This window comes from Molothrus aeneus, chromosome Z (assembly GCF_037042795.1).
Source record: "Molothrus aeneus isolate 106 chromosome Z, BPBGC_Maene_1.0, whole genome shotgun sequence".
Lineage (NCBI taxonomy): Eukaryota > Metazoa > Chordata > Aves > Passeriformes > Icteridae > Molothrus > Molothrus aeneus.
In genome coordinates, this window is record NC_089680.1 from 22265083 (window position 1) to 22288223 (window position 23141).

Genomic DNA, 23141 nt, shown 5'->3' on the forward strand with positions numbered 1-23141 from the left:
GCCTAGCCAATTTGTACACTCACATTGGTTAGACTGTCATCATTTATACACAGTACTCCTTTGATTTAACCATCACTTCTTACCTTGCTTTGATAGAGAAGGAAATACAAGCACTAAGGGATAAAGGTATTTTCCCTGTCATAAAAGACAACCGTGGAAAGATAGGGAAGAGAGTGGAACTCTCCTGCTGCCATTGCAAGACAATTGGTCTATGTGATTAGCTGTTTCCCACAAACATATTATAACTAGTCTGCCAGACATTCACAGACAGCAGAAATAAAACAAAGTGAGAAATATGGTTTACATTGCACTGATGTTTGCCATCTCTGTATCATCTGTAAAAGAGATAAATGAGTTTTAGATATTTTGAATTGAACAGTATTTATTTTAGCAAGTCATCATTGTTCTGCCATTCAAAGAGGAAGGAAGATATTCCTTAGTCCAGGTTTCTCCTTGTGAATGAGTTCTGAAAATTTTAATTTGCTTTTTCAGCTGCTAACATACCACAATGGACAGAGGACATTCTGCAGGACTGTGCTACTTCCCAAGCTAACCCATTCCAGCACAGCTCAGCTTAACCCAGGACAATCACTTAGGACATTTCCAGTTCACTGTTCAAACCTCTAGCTGCCATTAGCTCTAGGTTAAAGCAAATGTCATCTACCTCTGGGGCTCACAGTGAAAAATTTACATAGTCCTGGACATGATACAGGTTTTGCAGTTTTACAGCTGAAATCCTTCAGGTTCCTTGGACTTACTGGAAAAGGATTTATTTTATTGCAACTCCCAAATGTTCATTTTTGTATGTTTGTTTTCCCACAGAATGTTTGCATTGCATCCAGCAATGTGTTTTATATTACCTGGAACACCAGAAATGCTCTAATGGGAAGAAACAATTTTCCTCCTTTTGCCAGTGCAACTAAAAGCAGAACTTCAAAATGATGCCATGACTTCTCAAGCAAAGTTATCCATTTATTTTAGAGCTTAGGGACTTTTCACTTTCTTTTAGTCTTCTGTGCAACTACATTAGTATACACCCAACAAACTATGGGCCAAAGACATATCTTTCCACTTATCACAGACAAAGATAACTGCATGTCATTGATTTATAAGTACCTCAGTAGTGCATAGAGAAAGTAATCTGTCTTTTCTTGAAACGAGTTCATCTTTTCTTTTTAGAGCATGTATTGGCTATGCCTTTCTTGACATAAATGCAGTCTCTCTCTCCTTAGGAGTTTCCTGTGAGGCTTTCATCAGACATACGACCATAAAGAATTACATGTAGAGTTCAAGAGATAGCCTGGATTAGGCTTTGTGATAAACATCTATGGGAAAATTAAGACCTAGAAAAATCTCTTTCATCTTTCTAGCACTTCTTGTCTTACTTTATGTTGTTCTAAGATGTCAATGACCAATGACCAATGACCCTCACCTTGATAGTAAAGTCTGCAGTGAGAGGCCCAGATATTCTTAAGATCTCCTTGTCAGGAAACTTCTGGAAATCAATGCTAGAATTTTCTACAAGGAAGGAGCCAGTGGTGCTGAGGCTGTTTTCACTCTTCACACCTTGGAGAGTATTAGTTTCCAAATCTGACAAACAGAAAAAAATGTCAGGAAACCAGAGCATTGCAATTTGAATTGAGAGCAGAAAAAAAAACAACAACAAAACAAACCAAAAGAACCCCAAACAACAGCAAAAGTTAGTAATATTGCAACTCTTTTCCCATAGTTATTCACATTTGCACATTTTCCTTTTCTTTTTTCTCTTCCATCTGCTTTTTGTCTTTGTTCAAACCTTGGACTTTTAGCTCACATTCCCCTTCTCACCCATAGGTCATGTTTTTACTCTCTTCCAGACACACTAATCCATTCCTTGTTAGGCATATTTGCTGTTGTTTAACTCACCCTCAGTAAGTCACGCTCCTGTGTGGAGCGTGACTCAGACCTTGGCCCATGAGCACTGCTAAGTTGCTGTACCCTCTTGCAGTTCAAAGGTGGGTCACTAACCATATGTTGCTGTGGTAGACATTTAACTGAAAGCAGGATATCCAGGAAAGAAAGATCAGTATGACAGCAATCCCATTTCCTCTCCAGAAGCAGTCTGACCCATCCCAGAGGAGTAGAAGGGGAACGTGGGCACTGAACCCTCCTGAGTTCTCCATCTATCTCTCTCTGTATTCACAGTTCCCCAAAAAGGCATTAATTCAGTTATTGTTTTGTAGTAGCTACTTCTGATTGTCATATTAAAAGTAATGATAATTCTTTAAATAGAAGTCAACAGTCAGAAACTAGGTCTGTTTCATCATGCACCAACTCCAGATTATGCTTTACAGCACATTCACCAATAAAATGTTTCTGGTAATTATTTAAAAACAACAGGGTTTTTCATCATGAAAGATTGCAAAGCTGCAAACCTTTCACATATATTTATGAACACAGGCAGAAAAACTCTATCACAGTGAAGCAGTTAAGGAATGCTATTAATCTATGATGGAGCTATATTTTCAAAGACAATTAAACAAAAAAGTTTTTATTTGCATGTATTGAGTTGCTAATTAGGGAACAAAAAATGCAATTGCAGTAATTTCACTGCTTTTCATTATGGATTAAGGGAACTAATTAAGGAAGGAAGTTGCCGAGGCAGTACACTAAGAATTTTCACTGTAATAATCAACCAAGGATGAATTCCTTGGTTTTCAGTGATACCAGTCTCCTCCTTTGTGATTCAATTGGCCATCTATTTGTTTTTGGCAAGGCTGCATGCATCAGGAATAAAGATGGTTTTAAGACTTGTGTATATATAATCAGCCTCCTATTGACTTCTCCCACAACCGAAGTTCACAGGGGAAAATACTCCCTCCCCCTGAAACTGACTGTAGCTCATACATATATAAAATCCTTTGATGAGTGAACAGAAAGATTCAAGGGGACATCTGAAACAAGAAAGAGATATATTTGGACGTATTCATGTTTACACAGTGCAGTTAATCTAAATCTCAACCAGTGACTAAGGCAGACCTTGCTGATTCAAATCTTTTTGTAATGAAATATGATACAGCCTGAGTGAAGCTTTAGATCCATCTCTCCAGAAAATCTCATTTCTCTCTGAGCTCTCTGTTTTATAGCTCAATTTCACTGAAACAATAACAAAAGGACAAAATTTTCTACCTTGGAAGAGAATATCTATATAAGAAAAGAAGACAAGAGCGAAAGGAAGAGTGCATGTCATGTACTGGGAAAATAATATCAGCCATACTGGAGCAGCTCAGGAATACACAAAGGGCCACTTAAAGTTGAGGTACAGGCAGCATTTGAACTTTTAACAAAAACTTAATACATTTTTTTGCTTGGTTTATAACCTGTAATTTGCTTGTCTTTATGCACAGCTTTAAATCTGAAGAACTCAGTGTTTTCTCAACACAAGGAGGGAGCCATAGTACAGCCCTAGTAAGCCATCACTTATTTTGATACCCTGTATACAATTGTTGGGTGAAAGAAAATAGGAAGGCAGTGAAATGATTTGGTGTTTCACATCTTTGCTGACACTCATATTTGTACCTACACCGACAAACACAGAAGACGTAAATGGTCTGTACAGCAGAAAATTCCTAAAGACTTTTGGAAAAGGGAAAGGGTAGCCTGACTTATCTTACAATAATTTGTGCTACTGAGAGGTCAAGCAGTACATATTGGGGTTTTATTCTGACAGTAAATCATATTTACTAATACTCTAACATTAATTTCCTGCTGATAAGAAAGGAAGCAGCTTGTGAGCAGCTACTGCACTGGAAGATGAGAGAGAGAGGTACCAGGAACTTCTATGCATTAAATAAATGGATTTGCCTTCAGCTCTAGCAGAATATTCTCAAATCCTGAGACTCCTTCCAGGAAAGAGGGATATACAGCTTCTGGGATACACAGATGAAGCAGCAAAGTGTTATAGCCAAATGATGGGCTAGCAGAACTCAGTGGTCTTAACTCCTTGGAGCAATACCACTGCTAAAGAACAAGGTTTCATTCTTGTATGCAGTTTCAGATCTTTAGTGTGATTTTGTGTGTGTATGCATGTGCACACACATAGTGTGAGTGCATATGTGTATCTAGGGGAGAGAGAAAGATCATAACAGAAATGTGTTAATGTCATGAGCAGCTTGATGGCTGAGCTGAGCTGCAGGGAAGCTTATACTTTACTGTTCTCAGTATTTCTTCACTCAGTGGTATGTACTTTATTAATTTTAAACAAAAGCCCTTGACACCAAGTGAGCCAGCCAAAGGATAAGCAAACAGAAATGACCGAAAAATTATGAAGGGCCAAAGAACTCTGCACTGTTGGGCAAGGTCTGCTTTGAAAAGAGTGTACCACTGAGATAACTGGGTCTGAGGAAAACTTCTGAGAGCAGGACTCATCTGTGTGTTGAAATCAGTAATCTGAGAGAGGGAAACCAGACACCACAGTGTAAACAGAGCACTGCAGGCTACCAAGGCTCTCTTAAACAAGGGTACACCAACTCCTTCTACTTACATAAATGATCAGGTCCTTTCAGCACGAGGCGAATTTGTCTACTTCCATAGGGAATAGCAACCACTGTATCATCCACTGTGGGAATGCAAAAACACATGGAGTAAATAAGCAAGGAAATTCCCATCTGTTTTAAAATAAGCATTGAAATAGGTGTTTACAAGGCAGTCAAAAGAAAAACCTTAGGATCAATTAAAAACACCAAGACTTATTACTAAAAATCTGGAAAAGGAACTAGTTAAATGTAGTAAGAACCTTCTGCTAAGAAGAATTCAAACCTGTTCATTTTATTTATCCCCAACTCCTTCACAACTATTTATGGTTTTCATAAGTAACTAGTAAGTTTCTATTTCATCACAACTCCACTTAAAACACTCAAGTATTTTGAATCAGTGTTTGTGGTAGAGAAGCATAAGCTTATTGTGATATTTAACCAGAATAGCTTTCCCATTTCTCACTTGACATTTTCTCACTTAAACCCCACAGCTTCTCCATGATCCCATCCATGATATGTGATGGTCTCCTACTGTTCTGCCCAGTGGTCTGCCCAGAGAATGCTGACCTGAACTAACCAGCACATTTCATTCACTTTTCCCTGTCCTTTCTGCCTTCTTCCCATGTAACTGGAAGTTGGGAAAGAAAAGGTATGCTTGCTGAAAGGGTTTTTATGGAGAGTGAGAAGGTGGTAGACGTGAGAGGAAAAACTCTCACTATTTCTTCATTAGAACTGCTCACATCTATGTTATGAAATGCCTTCTAGCAGAGCTACAGATCTGCTCTCAAAACAGTGTTTTTCAGGTGAGGTCAATTCAGACACTAAAAGCGTTTTATCTTTCATTCAAATATATGAGTTGGGGTCTTACACTTCTGCCCAGATCAAACTGGGAAAACTCTTGGAACCCTGTTAAATCAGGATTGTTACTTACTGGCAAAATAGTTGTTGATGTTGTCATTTTATATCACAAGTAGAGAGCCAACAGAGAGGGGAAACACTATCAGAAACAGGAGCTTTTAAGCAATACATTCATTCGTCCAAACCATATCTCAAAACCTGTGAACTAGAACCCTTTTAAATTTTAAATTCTGTAATGCAGCATAGGAATTCTTGACACTCATATTTCAAAGCTTTATGGGATGAAATACTCACACTTTGTTGCCTCTTACTACCCCAGAAGTGCGACAGAAATGTAAGCAGTCTCTTAAAGTGCCATAAAAGTTGTGTGGACATAAAGACCATTTAAATTTTCAGGTGCTTCTGAAGCATGTCCCATTTTTGAGTTCTGATTTGGTATGTCTTCTCAAACTATCCAAAGTTTCAGTGTCTAAGTCTTTTGTAACTAGGCTTAAACACAACACATGTTTTGCTCATCCACATCTCTGATACCCCACTGATTAGTAAAGCTAGGAATCTTTCCTATCAATACATAACTCAAATTTTCTATTTGGAAAGACAAAGATTCAATTTCCAAAAAAATAATTAAATACTAATATTCTAATACTGCTTTATTGGTACCCTTCTAGCATTCAGATTCAAGATACCCAGTAGGATAAATTATTTTATCCATTTTGGGGAGCAACATATGTGAGTATGACACATCAGTTTCTTGTATATATATAGCAGTTTTTGGACTGAGTTTGGAAAAACAGTAACTTCAATTTAAAAAAACCCTAATATGAATGGCCTTTATGCAAGCCTTATTTAAAGACAGTCCCATGCCATTATTATATCTGACTGCCTCAGTTAAACACTCTGTGCTGCAGAATTTCAACTCACTAACATGTCACAAAAAACCTGGACAGTTTAAAGCCCATGTGAACTTATATTTTCAGCCTGCATCTCCTGCCCCAGGATATTGCTAGGACTATATTTCACCTGATCTTGTAGTTGCTCTCCATTTGAAATCCTAGCACGCTTTTTGTGAAATGCAAAGCTCAGTGGGATTTATGCTTATCACAGTTCTTCCTGCTTTCACAAAGCAGAAGCACTGGGGATTCAAGGATAATTTCCTGAGGTTAACAGTGATAAGGAGGAGACATTTCCTGAGAGGAGACATGAAACTGAACAGGCTAACATTTAGTCACAGCTCTTCCCAACAATAAGCAGAGAGACAGACTGTTGAGCAGCTGTGTGGAAAAGACACAAAATGCTTTAACAGGTGGTTGGTTTTCTCTGGAGACTGTGCATAGGGAAGCAAAGAAAGGTCCCAGACAACAGTGGCTCAGGGCTGAGAAGAAAGTTCAAGGTTTTAGGCAATAGTTAAATGTCATGTACATAAATCAGATTCCCATAAGAAATAAGTTTCTTCTAGTTTCAGATTTTTAATTTGGATTTTGGACAAATGGTTTTTCAGTTCTCATGATGAAAAATGGAGTTTTTTCTATCTCCCAATTACTACTGATATTCAGTAGAAATCTGGAACCACATATATTTTTGACAGCCATAACAAGAGTAATTAGGTGAATGTCTAGACAGCATTATAATTTCTACAAGTTGCTTATAAACTACTCTACTTTGCTAGTAGATGTCAATCCTGTTTTAGAGAAATACCAACTTCGGACTAGGTGATCAGCAGACTAACTCTCTAGCTTCTTAGTGAATAATACAGAGAAGCCTGCTTAAACGCATCTTATCTTCATAGGAAGGACACACAGAGTTCCCAAAAGAAGATACTAAATAAAAAAGAGAAATATGTATTTTCTGCAGACTTCTAAAGAACCACCCAAAGCACCTAAGAATAAAGAATATTTCTGAAATGAATGAAGGTTTTTGTAGTTTTTTTATTATCGGTCTTACAAAAGCATAGACACATGTGCTTTCTTTTTCTTGAAAATGTAGGTTAGAATTCAGCATCACACTACATCCTGCCCTACTATGTTTCTGTCTCTGAAGCCACTGGGACTTGTGTAATATCCCTATAAATAGTGGAGAAGCTGTTTCTGTAGGAAATGCTAAGTGTTTAAAAGCTCTATGCATTTCTTTCTCTTATGCCTTTGCATGATATAAACAGCAGCGAAAAGGGAACCAGATGTGAGCACCAAGAGAAAATTACTTTAGTATGATGAGCTCAAGACTGTGTTTGGAATGGTTTTGAGATATAAACAGCTTCAGAAACTATTGGGGCAGCTCTGGAGTAAAGGTCAACTGTGCAACCCCTAGAACAGTCCTCAAGATTGAATACTATTCTTAGAGAAACAAAACTCCCAAATGAGGCAAAATTTCTAGTCACTGCTGATATCTAGTCACTGATGTACATATACTCTCTGATTTTTCTAATGCTTTTCCTAATGCAGTCTGTCTTTTAATCCCTTGTTTAAACCACAGATAAAGTAGACATAATTCTAGAAAACCAGGATCATTTTATAAAGATAACTTGAAATTTAGCTATCAACTAGTGAATCCAGGCATTTAAATGACTGAATAAATAAAATGAATAAGGCCCTGATCCCAAATTTGCCTGTGTATTTATGTTTATAGTGACAAATTAGCAAGATCCTGACACAGATGAAGTACCAAGAGAGCTGGGGAAGATAAATGCAGAAAATGAACACAATAGATTTTTGAAACAATTTCAACATTTAAAATCTCGAATTTCCACAACATTTACATAAATCATTTTAAAGTCAACCACAAAAAAAAATCATATTAATTCACACATGTGAAGGGGATTCATAACTGGTTCTTTAAGATTTTTAAAAACCCAATTTAAAAAAAGACACTATTCACAGATTCAAAGTTCACAGTGTTGCATAAAAACATGCATGTTTACAGCAGGGAAGGAAATAATGCCACATTATACAGACTGCACACAAAATCTACAATTTTCCTAGCTCTTCATATCAATTATATACAGGCAAATTTGTCTGAGAAATCCATTCTCTAACTTTTTTTCACATTTATCTCAGTCTAAGATTGTGCTCTCTGTCATCTGCTCCATTATCTATTTAACATTCTTTACATTTAAGAGGAAACCATTGAAAATTGGTTACTGTGTTTTACTAACATTTATTCCTGTGCATAATATATTAATGACTTTATCTTCAGTAGAGAAGAGATGAGCACCTTTTTACAAAGCAACTAAAAAAAAAAATTAATTGCTCCTACAGGAAAAGACATTTGCCAAAAAAATTCACAAACACTATTACTCAAATTTCCAAATCTGTTCCTGCTCATTGTAAAAAACCTAACAACAAGGTGAAATTCCATTCCTAAATCTTTGTGAATTATTTCCTTTGTCCTCTAATGTACAATTCCGCTTCAGAATCCTCTTATGAGGATTATTCTTTTCTTTCCTTCATACAAAATAGTTTCCCTTCCCTTCCCTTCCCTTCCCTTCCCTTCCCTTCCCTTCCCTTCCCTTCCCTTCCCTTCCCTTCCCCTCACTCAGCAAACACAGAGCCACACCTGCACTGTGCTATCAGCTGCTCTGTGTGCTACAGCTCCATATATGCTATACACACTCCATACCAACGCAGTTACTCTTTGACAGAGAGAAGCTTTTGTAAAAAGCAGCTTTCCCTGTTACAGAACCCACAAGTATACATACACTGTCACCAATGGATATTACACTGCTATTTGAAGCTTTAAAGTCATGTGCTATTCAGCAATTGCAAAGCTGTTCCAGAATGGTAGGGCTGGTATAATTAAACTCTAAGGCTGGGGGAAGGTTTTCAGGCTAGCACATGTGATTCCTTAGGTGTGTCTACATAGACATGAAAATACACATACTTTTTAATCCTTCCTTCAAACTGACAGAACACACCCTATCTCCCATCGCAAAAGTTTTATAGCTCTATCTGTGGTGCTATAAACAGATTGAAAAAATCTGTCTGGGGTTCAAGATAAATTAACCCCCTCACTGGGCCACACTAATGCTACTTTATCACTCTCAGTTAAGCTGGGTCAGCATGCAGGAAAGGCCATGTTTTTCTGTAGACATCTCTCTCAAGCCTGTGTCGGCACTTTCTGACAACTTTGGTTCCTCAGTTCTCTGTAGAACTGGGCACCATGAAGAGCATGCAGACACACGTGATGCTAAGAGGCCTTGGAGACAGCACTCTGCCAGGCTGGCACCACCAGCCAGCCCCTCAGGGTTTCCCTCTGCTGTAGAGCAGCATAAACCATTCTGTCGAGAGCAGCGTGCACTAAGTCCTGTGCACAGCCAGCCAATACAGCCACCTCCTCCTGCTCTCCTGCTCTTCACAAGCAACTAGCTAGCTGAGATGGGCAATATGCTGATGGACACCTGTCCACAAGCCTCTGTCCACCCCCACAACCTGACCAGCAGTCTGAGCAAGGCTGCTTTAACTGAAGAGGCAAGCACCTGTGGGACAACTAGACTGAACACAATTATTCAGGTACCCGAGAAAGAGTGGGGTGAAATCTAGCCTGCAAAAAATGAAAACTTCACTAAAAGGGAAAGGTGGCACTCTACCAGAAGGAACAGCTTACGTTTACTTGCAGAGAGCTGGGACTTATACTGGCCTCGAACCAGCCGGCAGGTGGACCCATCTCCATTGCAGACCCCACAGTTATCTTCCTTGACAGCACTTCCCAGCTGGTGGTCACAGCCAACAATCTGGCAAGAAAGAAAGATGTGCAGTTCAACGTGAGCACTTACCAACTGACTACTCAATTCATCTCTGCAACTAATTACTCTAAATTTCCCTCTTAACATCTCTAGAGGGCCATAAAGTACCTTAGCAATCAAAGAGGCTGAGCAAATCTGGCTGGCAGTTGCACTGAAGTCAGGCGAGAGATAGGGAACAGGTTAGTACTCAATGGCTTTTGCAGTTAAGAGGAAGAAAAGAGTATTGGTGGAGGTTGTTATTTTAGGGCATTGCGGACATTTCTTGGTCAGAGTCCTATCAGAAATTTCACTTAGAGTTTCACAAAGGAAAATGCCTGAAACAAATAAAAAGACAGATAGGAAGCAGACTGATAGATAAAAGTGAAGAGAAACATGGATCAATAGCAACACGCCTCTGAAATTTTACCTGCTATGCAGCTGGGAAAGTCATGTGGATTTAATTACATTTGACAATAAACTCATCCCACACTGTCAATGCCTGTGTTCAGACATTGCAAAAGATCTGATAAAGAAGGCTGGAATGGTTGCAAAAGAATTGAGAGTCATTGCATGAATGTAAAACCTGCTCTTAAATTGGGTTTTTCCTACATGCAAATTGTTTGGTTAAAAATTTTGAGAGTTGAATGGATAAACTAGGTTTCTCAATTTGCAAAAACCTTGTTATTCTGAGAAGAATCAAATAGTAATTTATAATTAGGTACATTTAAAATTAATGAGTGGACTATCTGTTTAACACAGTGTTAATGTAGGCCTTTTGTTTGAACTTTTAAGTTTTGCTTACAAGTCATGAATTTTTTACATAAATAATAGAAATCTAAGAAATTAAGAAAGTCCTTGCAATGTTATAATTACCTTTGTAAGTACTAGAAAATTAAAGGCCTTCTAGCATTCTGGCATTCAGAGTAAGTAATGAACAAATAATTGTCTATAACTTCTAATGAGGTTGTGCTAAGGCTCTTAGCCAAACAGAATGTATATATAAATACAGGGAATTTTAAAGAAAGTGTTTTTTCAGCTTTAATTTTTCCCACATTTCTGAGTTTTAGTTAAATCTGAGAACTAAAAATGATGAGAGCAAACAGGGCACTTGTCATCAAGACTCATAAAAGCTGTACATGTAACTTGCGCATTAAAACATTCATAGACTAATATTTCTTATTTGTGCAAATCTGAGTGTGCAGAATTATACATCTTTGCTAGGGTGAGATAAGCTTCGGGGTTTGACTCTTCATCTGTCAAACTTTGGGGTTTGCTCTTCATCTGTCTATGAAAATGCAGTCTTTTATAACCAGTATTTTCCTTTAGCAATTCAATTCCCATTTCTAACATCATTATTTTACTAGCTGCAGAATAGCTGTTTCCTTGATTATCTGTCATATTGACAATATAATTAATTAAATTTAAATCATTATAGATTCAAGCTTGATGAAAGCTATTATCAAATTTGTTTCATTTTACCTACTTCTTCCAGGTCAGAACTGGGCCAAGCCTCCTATGCTTACACATTATATTATGATCCCTCTAAGGGAATTAATGAAGCCTAAAGAAGCAACAGTCACAAAAATGATACATTTCCTTGAAAAGCTAGCCATACCAAGACTGCAAGAGACATTTTAACAAATTAGAAACATCATGACAAATAATGGTTAGAAAATGGAAGCAAAGATAAGCGTATCTTCACTGTGATTGCACCATACAAAACTTCCAAATACAGATATACAAATTGTATCCATAGTACTGTGTAAGATTTCTGTCTATTTTATTTCTAGAATTTTCTTACAGGAGCTTAACCACCTTTGATATATGCAGACTGGTATGCTTTAACTTCCATGATTGCCACGGTGTAGAAAAGAGGGTAAAAAGGATCATTTGCATGATCTGAAAACTGGCTACAAATCAGATTTTCCTTCTAGTACATTAGAGATCACTAGTACCCACAGCGAAAAGGGTCCTGTTGGGGAGCCCAGATAACAGAAGAAAGGTCAGAATTCCCTTTCATATCTGCTGAAAAGTGCAGTTTAGAGTGGTACACATATCTTTATGCCTTTGCCTATTTTGAAATGAATATGCAAACTGTTTGGATAGGAAATTGGCTGGATTTTAAATCCAGGTATGAGGTAACCAATTAAAAAACCCCCAGCATGTACTACTTTAAAGCATTTTTAACTTTATGAATCATCAGCTCACATGTTGCCATGGGCTATACCAGATTAAAGTTAATTTATAAACTGAGCAATCTGGAGCTAGGTCGCAACTTGTGGAGGAAACCACCAGGAAAATCTCAGGTGTGAAAGGAAGTTTAATTATGGTTTGTTTCTTTTTTTGAATTGGACAGCCATTACCTGTGTACAGCATAAAAATATTTCTTCTCTTGAAATGCCATGTTTCAATGGAAGTATGAGCAAAGTGAAGTATGGAGACCTTTGTGATTTCTAAAATTTCTGTGGTATGTACACAATGTATATTAACCTTACTGTATTTGGCAGTGTCTCAGATAACTTTATGCAATTAAAAGTTTTGATGAAATTAAATGAATTTCCTATTTGTTCCCAAGGTCTCTGCAGAGATTTTTTTCTTTACTGTGTTAGATTATCTCTCTAAATAGATATGCAGAGCTCTGGGAATACGGAATATTTTCATTAAAAAAATTTATGAGTGATTACCAATGCCTGAAATAAAAATTATCCCCAAATTTATTCTTTTTTCCTTTCCTTCTCCTTCTCCTTCTCCTTCTCCTTCTCCTTCTCCTTCTCCTTCTCCTTCTCCTTCTCCTCTTCCTCATCCTCCTCCTCCTTCCCTCTTCCTCTTCCCATTACTTGGGGGAATTCTTCCATCTTTTGAAGGTAATTACATGCACTAGAAAGATTGCTAGTATTTGAAATGGAGTCACTGATGCTTTAATACGAAAAACACTACTCCAGATCTCTTATATGAGTTTTTAGTAGCTCTTATATGAAAACATTTTGCAGGCTGGACTTTTGTGACAGCAAAAGATCAGACAAGGAAATATTGAAGTGCTCCTGAAAAAATACACAGCTCATGAGAGCAGTATGTCTTGCCTCTGAGGGGAAGAAACAGAAGTTTGGCTGAGTTGAGAACATGTTATTTCCACAGCATTATTTTCACTGTCCATCAAGGCTGCAGAGAAGTCCTTGAAAAAGGTTACGGAATGGGTGAAAATATGTCACCACTCGCCAAAAACCTGCAAAGGGTTAACAAGGGTTATTTCTTTCAGCATCCACCCATAGCATGAACAAAACACAGAGGGGTGGTTTTAAAATGGCTGTAATCAGAGATGTTGAAGATGCAAGACACTAGGAGAGGCCAGCTACCAAGAAAAGTAGACTGCAGAACTACAAAAGTCGCCAGAAAAGTAGTCTGCAGAACTAGAAAAGTCGCCAAGACACTGCCTATGGGCATATTCACCTGACGAGAGGTGGCTGAAGACCTCATCATGGAAATAAGCACCATGGAAGGCACTACTTCATCAGCATGGTAAGCCAAGGAACTCCGATATACAGCTCAGAGTAATGGTTTGGGGGACATAGTTTGAAATAACTTAATAACATTTTTGAATCAGAAGTCTAGGGATTATTTCACTCTCCGAAAAGCTTTGAAATGTCAACTCCTTGTCTTGGTTTGAAGCTGGATCTAATGTTGAAATAATGAAATTTCTGTGGAATAGAAACTTCCCTTTCCAATGCATTCTAGTTCTGATCTCAATATATCCTGGGGGGTTTAGGGAGGTGAAGTCTTTTTCAATCCATAAAGGTCTGGGAAGGAAGTCCCCATTAGAAAGGAAAATGGATTACTACAACAGATTGTGCTTTGAAATGTTCTGAAGTAAGCAGTTTTCATACTCATTTCTATTACCTATTAAGCTTCCTCCCCTTAAAGCAGGGTAATGAAGCACAGACTTTCCACACTGAAATCTTTTGAGTTTCAAGTTGCTGAAGTGTGGTCAGAGGCTTGAACTGCACATTGTTACTGCTCAAAATGTCAGAAGCAGCTCCATTAAGTTCCCTGACTATCTAATCCAAATTCCATTAAAATCAAGAACATGTTCTTATAAGTTTGATAAATTTTGGATGAAGCTCTTATGTGTTTCTAAAGGTGCTTCTATGAAACTCATTACTATTGGGATTCAATGCCCTCAAAGCAGTAAAGGCAGATTTTGCAGAGCTCTGGAGGTCTCTCAGTATATGGAAAATGTCAGCCATGTAGTACCAGAGTGAGGAAATCACAGGTGAGTACCAACTGCCTGCCCAGACCTTCTTCATCACCTCTAAAGTGAGCTGACTTTTTATTCTCCTTATGAGTTTAGTGTAGAAAGTCTAGCAACAAAAAGCCAGAATAATAACAGCTAATCCCTAGTTGGCCAAGACTGTATTGTTTTCTGGCATAAGGTACCACAGCTCTACTCAGAGGTAAAGATTCCATATTATATTTTAGGCTGAAGTCCCAGACTTCATGCTGAGTTTGACTCTCCCCCCGTCTTCCCCCCAACCTCCCCCCTCCACTTACTCCACTTGACGGCTCACAGGTTGACAAAACAAAAATAAGGATATTCCTGACTCTGAGACACGCGGCGAAATAATTTTTACAGGATGCTGCAAGAAAAGAGATGGCTATCAACTTAGCAGATCAACTGCTTGCATGTCATTTAAAGGCATCAGGCTACAAGTCCAACAACAGGAGTTGGAACTAATCACTGAGTGCGTGCATGAGTGTTATAAGTGCATGTGTTCCCCTTGTGGACTTGAACTCTGGCTCAGTTTAGCAGGTTTTTCCAGAAATAAAACTGGACCAGCAATGACAGCCCTGCTAGTCTGGAAATGCCCTGAAGTAAGAAGTTTTCATAATAATTTCTATTCAGTATTAAGAAATCCTAGGCAGGAAATAATGTAATAAAGCAAGCTTGCAAATCCAGGCAATTACAAATAAATCTCTCTGTTTGTCAAGGGGCATGTCTGCAGTTCAAACGCAAGAAGTTCTGACAATCTGGGAAAAACAAAGTTGCCCTTCACATAGATACTAATGTGGGGCTCAATGTGGGACTTGTGTGGATTATCACTGCTCAGTTGAAAAAGGTTTTGGATCAGAGCCATCATTTCAACTGGGTTCAAAATCCTGTTTTACAGAATCAGCATGAAGAGCTGCTCTACTCTCCAGATTACTGGGGAGAGAACAAGCTTGAGCCTGTACAGCAAATTGGATTTGTGTTGGTGTCTGTGACAGGAGGACTTGCAGCTTCTGTTGATGAGGTATCTGCCCTTCAGTGCACCGATGCCTTTGAGATGACATTTTAGAGCCCCAGCATTTTCCTGGCATAGCCTCATGACGTTATCCTGTCACAGGCAATCTTGACCAGCACCAGGCACGACTCCCTCAGGTCCTTAGGAATTCTGGTGGAGTTCCAACTATAATCAAAGACCATAATGTGATTTTCACAATGGCAAGGTAATTCGAGAGAAGCATACCTTGCAACTGTTCAGGCAGTGTGAAACAAACTTCAGTTACTTATGACTACCCCAATTGTTAAATACAGCCATTGAAGTGGCTAAGATACACCTCCCCACACATGAAACATGGCTGGCCAGACTGTAGATTTGTTGCTGCTGGTTGCCTTATCTACCACTAATCCACTGCAACCAATCTGCAGATCCTGCCTGGTACCTGTCCCATCATTCTCAGGTAGCCAGAGCTCTCTGCTATTAATATATTTAAACAAAGACCCTTATATAGCCTCACTCAACCAGAACAGCAATACCAATACAGGTGTTGGAAAACACCAACAATACATTGAGAATCAATGGTTCAGCCAAAGCTCTAGAAGCGAACAGCAAACACCTAGCAGCAGAAGGAACTGAAGAGAAATTTATATTTCTTAATTTTCTCTCAGGGAAAAAGAAATATAAAATTGCTCTGAAGCTACCCTTGATTTAACAAATAGAAACTAAACTAATTTTAAAGCTGGCATGTCTAAATAAGGATTACAGATGCTCTAAAGTCTTGGGTGGGGAAAAGTTAACTTGTTACATGCAAATTAATTACGAGGAATCTTCCAAGATAAAAAAAAAGATTGATTTTTTCCAGGTTATTCATTTTTAACCAATCAATTTTTTTGTGTGGACCACCACAGGAGAGTCCACAGACACATGAACAAAGCTCTCTGTAATTCATTCTCTGATGATACAGAAATCCAGAGGCTGCTGCTGTGTAAAAGGCAACATTTAAACAGAACTAACTTCCAAGAGTTTATAAACAGGCAAAAATAGGAAGAAAAGAAACTTCTGTGATTATTCATATTCACTTACCATTTAATTTACACTTTGGTTTCCACTGTATTTAGGTTTACATATCCACATTGAGTTGGAGTAAAAATTAGTTTCTCCTTTGTCCTTACATGCTTGTGTATTTCTTTGTAGGAGACAAGAATGCCTTAACTGGTTTTTTTTTAGCTAGTGCTCTTTAGCAGATCATCACTGAAATACTTGCTTTTCTCCAGAAGAATGACATCTATTGTCTGGATATTTTAGCAGTTCCAGGGGGAAGATTTATCAGTTCTTGAAGAATATTAAAACACTACATCAGAAAGTGATTGCAAAGGCCAATCTAAGACAAAATTCATTAGGGTAGCTCTCCCTCAGCTTCTTGGTAGCCATGTCATTGAGAAAACAAGAGTAAATTCTGCCTGCTGGGCCTAGCCTTTTCTCCTAGAACATGAAACACCAATTGAAAAAGCATTTAATTGACACTTGTGACACATTACATGTGACTGCGATTCTTTGTAAGCTCTGGTGACTTCATGACATGCTTGAAATTACTATTCTGAGCTCTCTTCTGTGGGGCTGTACAGGCTTCTTTTGTTGGCAGGAGTCTGTCCTCTGTTGGCCGGATCAATGGGGATCCAGCTGCAGAGCTTTGTTATACCAGTGCCAGCAAGGATTTTCTGGTGCTTCAGCAGTTACATAATCTGTGTTATCAAGGAACAGGTATCTTCCACAGTTCAAATACTTGAGAGAAGCCACTTGTTCCCAGGCTACTGCTGAAACAGCTTGGCTAGTCTATATGGTACTCCGTGCTGTTGCTCTGTGTGTAAGAGGAGTGCATGCAGACCCTAGAAGACATTTGGGATGACGAAGCTATTTCAAATGCCTCCAAAACACCTGTCCTGTGTCTTCACAGTGACTGGACCCCTTGCCAAGGTCTTCAGTGAGAACCGCAAACCTGTTTTGCTGAGGACTCTCAAAACTGCCCTGCCATTGAAGACATCTTGCCATCCCCTACAGCAATAAAGCCATTGCACCACTCTAGCAACTCAGGCTTTTAGGTGTGCTAAAGAAATACATGAACAGAGATTACTTCCTGGTAACTAAAAGAGAACCCTTAGAAGTCTCCAAGCTGCTCTTTTAAATTTCTCATTATTGTCAAGCCTCGAAATGACAATGTTCCTCCCTCTGCCACCAGCTAAGGGAACTACTGTGAGTGCTGCTGGTCAAAGACATGTGAGCAGTAGATAAGCTGGTCAGCATTTGTTGTTTCTGCTAAAAGACTAGAGCAAAGTATCTCTGAGGAGATGCTAACCTCTGTTTGTCGAGAAAGTAAAAAATTGCTAACTCACGGCAGGGGAGTACTAATAGTGCAACTGAGGATTCTTTCACATGCAAAAGATAATCCCATTTCCCTTCCACTCTCCACCACAAAACTGTTCCTACCTGGCATGATAAGCAATTTAACCATTTGGCTACTACTCTTATGAATCATGGTTCTCCACCTCACTGCTTTCTGTGTGCTGGAAAGATGTCACAGTAGGGGAAAAGCTACCTCTTTTGCCTCAGAAAAACTGAAATTCATCAACAAAAGAACAAAATTATGATTCGCTACCTGCAAAATATTCAAATGGCAATTCAGTCATTCAGCCCAACATAGGTTCAAAACATACGAACAACAATTCAAGAATTCAGTACTTTCTGAAATATTATCTCTGAAGAAGACATCTAGGTTTCAATGGACTATTAAAAAAAAAAAGGTTACAAACAGGAGGCCGAAATAGCTGAACTACACAAGACTGAAATCCCAGCACTATGTAAATACCTTGACATATTTTTCCACAAATAATTTCCTTTATATGACCTGATTTCTGTCACAGCCTTGGCAGAAGAAAAAGATTATTACTGGAAGTTGTCATGGGGAACAAACCACTTCCAAAGTAATAGGGGTTGGTGGAAACCAAAATGATGTTTGTTTGTAGAGAATTAATAAAACAAATGCTGTTCATTTCTCCACCTTGCCATCAAACAGGCAAATAACAGCACTTTCAGTCCTTCTGTGTGAGTGAAAGACAGAAACACAGGTAAAAATCTCCTACTGGAAGTTCCTGTCTCAGAGTTTTCACAGTTAGATAACGTCTAAGTGTAGAAAAAGGGGATCTTGTGAAAATCAGCACACAATCCTCCTTGTTACCGGTGCTAAAGGAGGACAAGAACAGTCACTAATATTAGACCAATTACTGTTGCAGGATGGAAAAATGCAGATCAGGGGTTAACATGGGGCGGGATAGACTCCTGGTGTTCTCATTCCCCAGAACTGGAGTTGAAAGGAAGGCATGCAAAGAAATCAGATCCCAAGCTAAGGAATGACTAGGAGCAGCCATGGACCCAGCTGCAAATTCCTGCAGCTACATCCCAAGTGTATCCCACATGGACAGTCAGGGCCCAAGGCAGGCTTGTAAGCTTTCGAGAGCCTGCTGAGGTGACCACCTAATCTTATTTTTACCTGTCTCATGCAGGTTTACTGGGCGAATGAGTAAATTTTCATACACCAGACTCCAAACATGTGATGCTATTATCCTGATTAGCTCTGTATTCTGGGCTGAACTGGAAACAGAAGAGGCTGTGTACAGCAACAGTTTGTACATTGAAGAGAGAAGGAGAAACTCTCTATCATGAAGTCATGATACACAGGACATACAGCACAGTCACCTATTTAAAGTAGAGCAGATTTTCCCAGTCTAGACACACACACAGACAGAGCCATTTAAGTACTGGTTTATCTAGAACCACAAAATAGAACCATGGACTAGTCTGAGTTGTAAAGGACCTCTAAAGTTCATCTAGGTCAACCCGCCAGCCACTGGCTGAACACAGAATCAAAAAAAGACCTCCAAGATCACCAAGTCTGACTTCTGACCAGCTCCAGGTAACTAGAGTTAGCTAAAGGTAACTAAGCTTGTTAGCTGACTTGAATTCACTGTGCCGCACAGCAAATAAACTCTTAGGAATCAATAAATCAGAATTTTTTAAAACCCCCTTCAGAATTATGTGGAAGTAGATCTTTAAAGAGAAATTTAATACTCTGTAAATAGTAAACATTAATATAGACATTTGGGATGCAGCTTTCTTTAGCAAATAACCTGTAGAATTAAAAGAATGTAAAGGAGAAAGTTGTCCAGTTTTGTGAGAAGAAATGAAAGGCTGTTTTTGGTGCTAAACAACTTTTTTGTAATAACAAATTTAGTTAACAGCTTTCTTAGACATCCCCAGTTTTATAAGCATTGGATCTGATCCTACAATTAGAGCTATAATATGATTTGTCATGTTATTCTATCATATAGATGAAGTAATTTTATGGTCTTTAATAAAAAACCCCCAGCAACAGCAGTAATAGTAATAATAACAATAATGAAAACACTCATACAATTAGAATTAGGCTTGGTTTATCAACAAAAGAATAGCTTTTCAAGTTTTATGTAGAAAGCAGAAAGCAAAAGTAGAACTCTTGTCGCAGACATCTTTTCAGTAAAATCCTTTCATTAGGATTTTTCCTGCTGAGAAGCTGAGAAGCTAGAGCAACAAAATGTAAACAATGGTTATCTGCTGCTGTGGAATGCATCAGGTGGATTTTTGATTGGCCCATCCTGAATGTTTACAATTAATGGCCAACCACAGACCAGTTAGCTTGGACTCTCTGTTCGAGCCACAGATCTTTGTTATTGATTCCATTCTATTCTTGGCTAGCCTTCTGAGAGGAAACCTTTCCTTCTATTTCTTTTTAGTTAGTTATAATCTAATATATATATATATAATAAAATAATAAATCAAGCCTTCTGAACACGGAGTCAACATTCTTGTCTCTTCCCTCACCTGAAGACCCCTGTGAACACTGTCACAGAACTCTTATCTTGCTTCTTCAGAGAAATTTAAGGAATCAATAGGTCTCACAATTCTACATGCACAAGAAGTCAGTTTGTATATAACTTTTCCCAAATACATTTCTCATCAATTTCTTGGACTAGTATGATTGTAGCATCATTTTTTTTTCAGAATTTTCTGCTAAAGTTTACTCTGTCTTTCATAGATCATGGCTACACTTTTTCCCTTTGATTGGAAACCTAACACTGTTTCATCCTTTCAGCAGATAGTTTATTTATGGACATTTTCAGTGTCTAACCTTTCAACGTGAAAATGGTGAAGCTGTCATGAATTTCCACAGAGAAGAACTTATGTTGTCCTGAGCTATTGCTGAAATGTTTAAAGTGAACAAATCATACACTTCACAGAAGCTTATGTGACATGTGGTCCCCTGGGATCCCTGGGCTGAAGAGGCTGAGAGGATAGCAGAAGACAAGGGTCACTCTGGTTGTGTAAGTACAAGAGACTACCCAGACTGAAAATGTCTTGTTCATGACTTGTGACTTCAGGGAAGCGAAACCCACATGAGATGAGGATTTGGCCATGATATTGATGGGACATGCTTTTGGGAAACTACACAAAAATTTACTATTTGGCCACATTTTTAATGAAAACCATAAAAATTACCCCTGATCTGGTATTACACAGCAACAGATTCTGACATCTGTACTGGAGATAGATGAAGCCCTGAATAATCTTTGATCACCCACTAGAGGAAGCAAAGACTTTCCTGTTTTTCCTTGCCAGAGTTAAGAAAAAGAACATTTTTCAGAATTCACACAAGCAGAAGGCAAAAATTATGTTGAGAGAGAACTAAGTATGAGGACTACAAAAACAGGAAGAAGTGAAATGGGTGAGGAAAACAGAAAAAACCCAAAAATTAAAACAAGAAGGAAGGAAGGAAGTGGCGGAAGGAAGGAAGTGGCAGAAGGAAGTGGTGGAAGTGGCAGAAGTGGCGGAAGGAAGGAAGTGGCGGAAGAAAGGAAGGAAGTGGTGGAAAGAAGGAAGGAAGTGGCAGAAGGAAGTGGCGGAAGGAAAGAAGTGGCAGAAGGAAGGAAGTGGAAGGAAGGAAGTGGTGGAAGGAAGTGGCGGAAGGAAGTGGCGGAAGTGGTGGAAGTGGCAGAAGGAAGTGGTGGAAGTGGCGGAAGTGGCGGAAGTGGCGGAAGTGGCGGAAGGACGTGGCGGAAGGAAGTGGCGGAAGGAAGGAAGTGGCAGAAGGAGGGAAGTGGCGGAAGTGACGGAAGTGGCGGAAGTGGCGGAAGTGAAGGAAGGAAGGAAGGAAGGAAGGAAGGAAGGAAGGAAGGAAGGAAGGAAGGAAGGAAGGAAGGAAGGAAGGAAGGAAGGAAGGAAGTTAAACACCCATGTTGCTTCCTTTTCAGAGAGATTAAACACAAGGTTTGAGCTGCATGAAACAGAGTGTATAAATCAGTACTCCAACACACATGCTCACTGCTGCCAATTTCCTAGTTTTTTTGCTTTCATAATGTGAAGTGTGATGACAAAGAATGAGCTTGATTTCAAAGAAAAGGAGGAGCAGGCTGTTCCTGAAGGACTGTACCCTGTGGAAAGCGACCCACATTGGAGCAGTTTGTGAAGAGCTGCAGCTCACAAGATAGACTTATGCTGAAGAAGTTCATGGAGAACTGTCTCCCCTGGGAGAGATCCCACACTGAACAGGGGAATGATTCCTCTCCCTGAGCAGTGGCAGGAGCAATGTGTGATGAACTGATTGTAACCTCTGCTCCCCATCTCCCTTTATTGCTTACAGGGAGGAGGAAGAGGAAGGGAGGGAGAGGTAGGGGGGAAGATGTTTTTTGAGATTTGTTTTACTGCTCTTCCTCTGATTTTTTATTGGCAATAAATTCAACTCATTTCCCCAAGTCTGTTTTGCCCATGATAGTAATCAGTGACTGACCTCTTCCATTCCTTATCTCAACCCATGAGCCTTCAGTTAAAATTTCTCGCCTGACATGGTTGCAGAGAGCAGCTTTGGTGGGTACCTGGCATCCAGCCAGGATCAACCCATCATTCTCCAACTTTGCACCTTCAACTGTTGTATGCAGAAATTGCTTAATACTCTCAAAACCATAAAAAAGGATTTGAAGTACAGGATGTTATTTTGCAAACAGGGGAAGTCAAACTAGAAACTGGAAGTTTTAAATGTGTTGTCCTCAGTATACCCATTAATTCTATCTATAAAGACATTTCATAATGTGGAACTTCAAATCATTATTTCCTTAAAGACCATTCTATTGACTTCAGCACTGAGGTTAAAGCTAGTTGTAATACACCAATGGGACATGTTACAAGCTGAGGTAAACTCAAAATGAGACCCAAATATCTGAGAAGTAATCCGTATTTCTTTAAAAAAAGGAGAAAGAAAGGACACCCAAATTACAGAGATATCCACAGAGGAAGGCATTTCAAATTTTCAGGAGGAGCAAGAAGATTAGGAAGAACTAGAACATATAACATTCTGAGTATTTTTGTTTGAGAAATGCTGTTGTTTGGTCTGTGACATGATGCATTTAAGAATAAAACTATAGAGAGAAAAAAAATTATGTTCAGACATTAATTCCTATTAATTTCTTAGGTGTTTCACACAAAGAAAAAAGGCAAGTTATACATCTCTTCATGGGGAAAATGCATTTACATAATATGGAAAGATCCACGTTTATATAATACAGAGAGAGGCAAAATGCTTGCAGCTTGCATGATTTCTGAACTATCACAGTCATGGGTACTGGCCTATGCCTTGAAGTATACCTGAATCAGCTACTGATTAACTTCTCCAAAACTCTGTCTCCATAAATAAAACTAAAAATATTTTTAAGAATCTCT

At 38.8% G+C, this 23141-nt stretch overlaps 1 protein-coding gene across 1 annotated transcript in view; it reads right to left on the reverse strand.

Moving 5' to 3' along the window:
* The window catches only part of ADAMTSL1 (ADAMTS like 1), a 401766-nt gene that overhangs the window by 117309 nt on the left and 261316 nt on the right, over positions 1 to 23141 (reverse strand). The window contains exons 6-8 of the mRNA XM_066568995.1: positions 9969 to 10095; positions 4523 to 4597; positions 1433 to 1590 (exon numbers count right to left, since the gene is read on the reverse strand). Of these exons, the coding sequence (XP_066425092.1) occupies positions 1433 to 1590; positions 4523 to 4597; positions 9969 to 10095 (360 nt within the window). The remainder of the gene's footprint in view (positions 1 to 1432; positions 1591 to 4522; positions 4598 to 9968; positions 10096 to 23141) is intronic.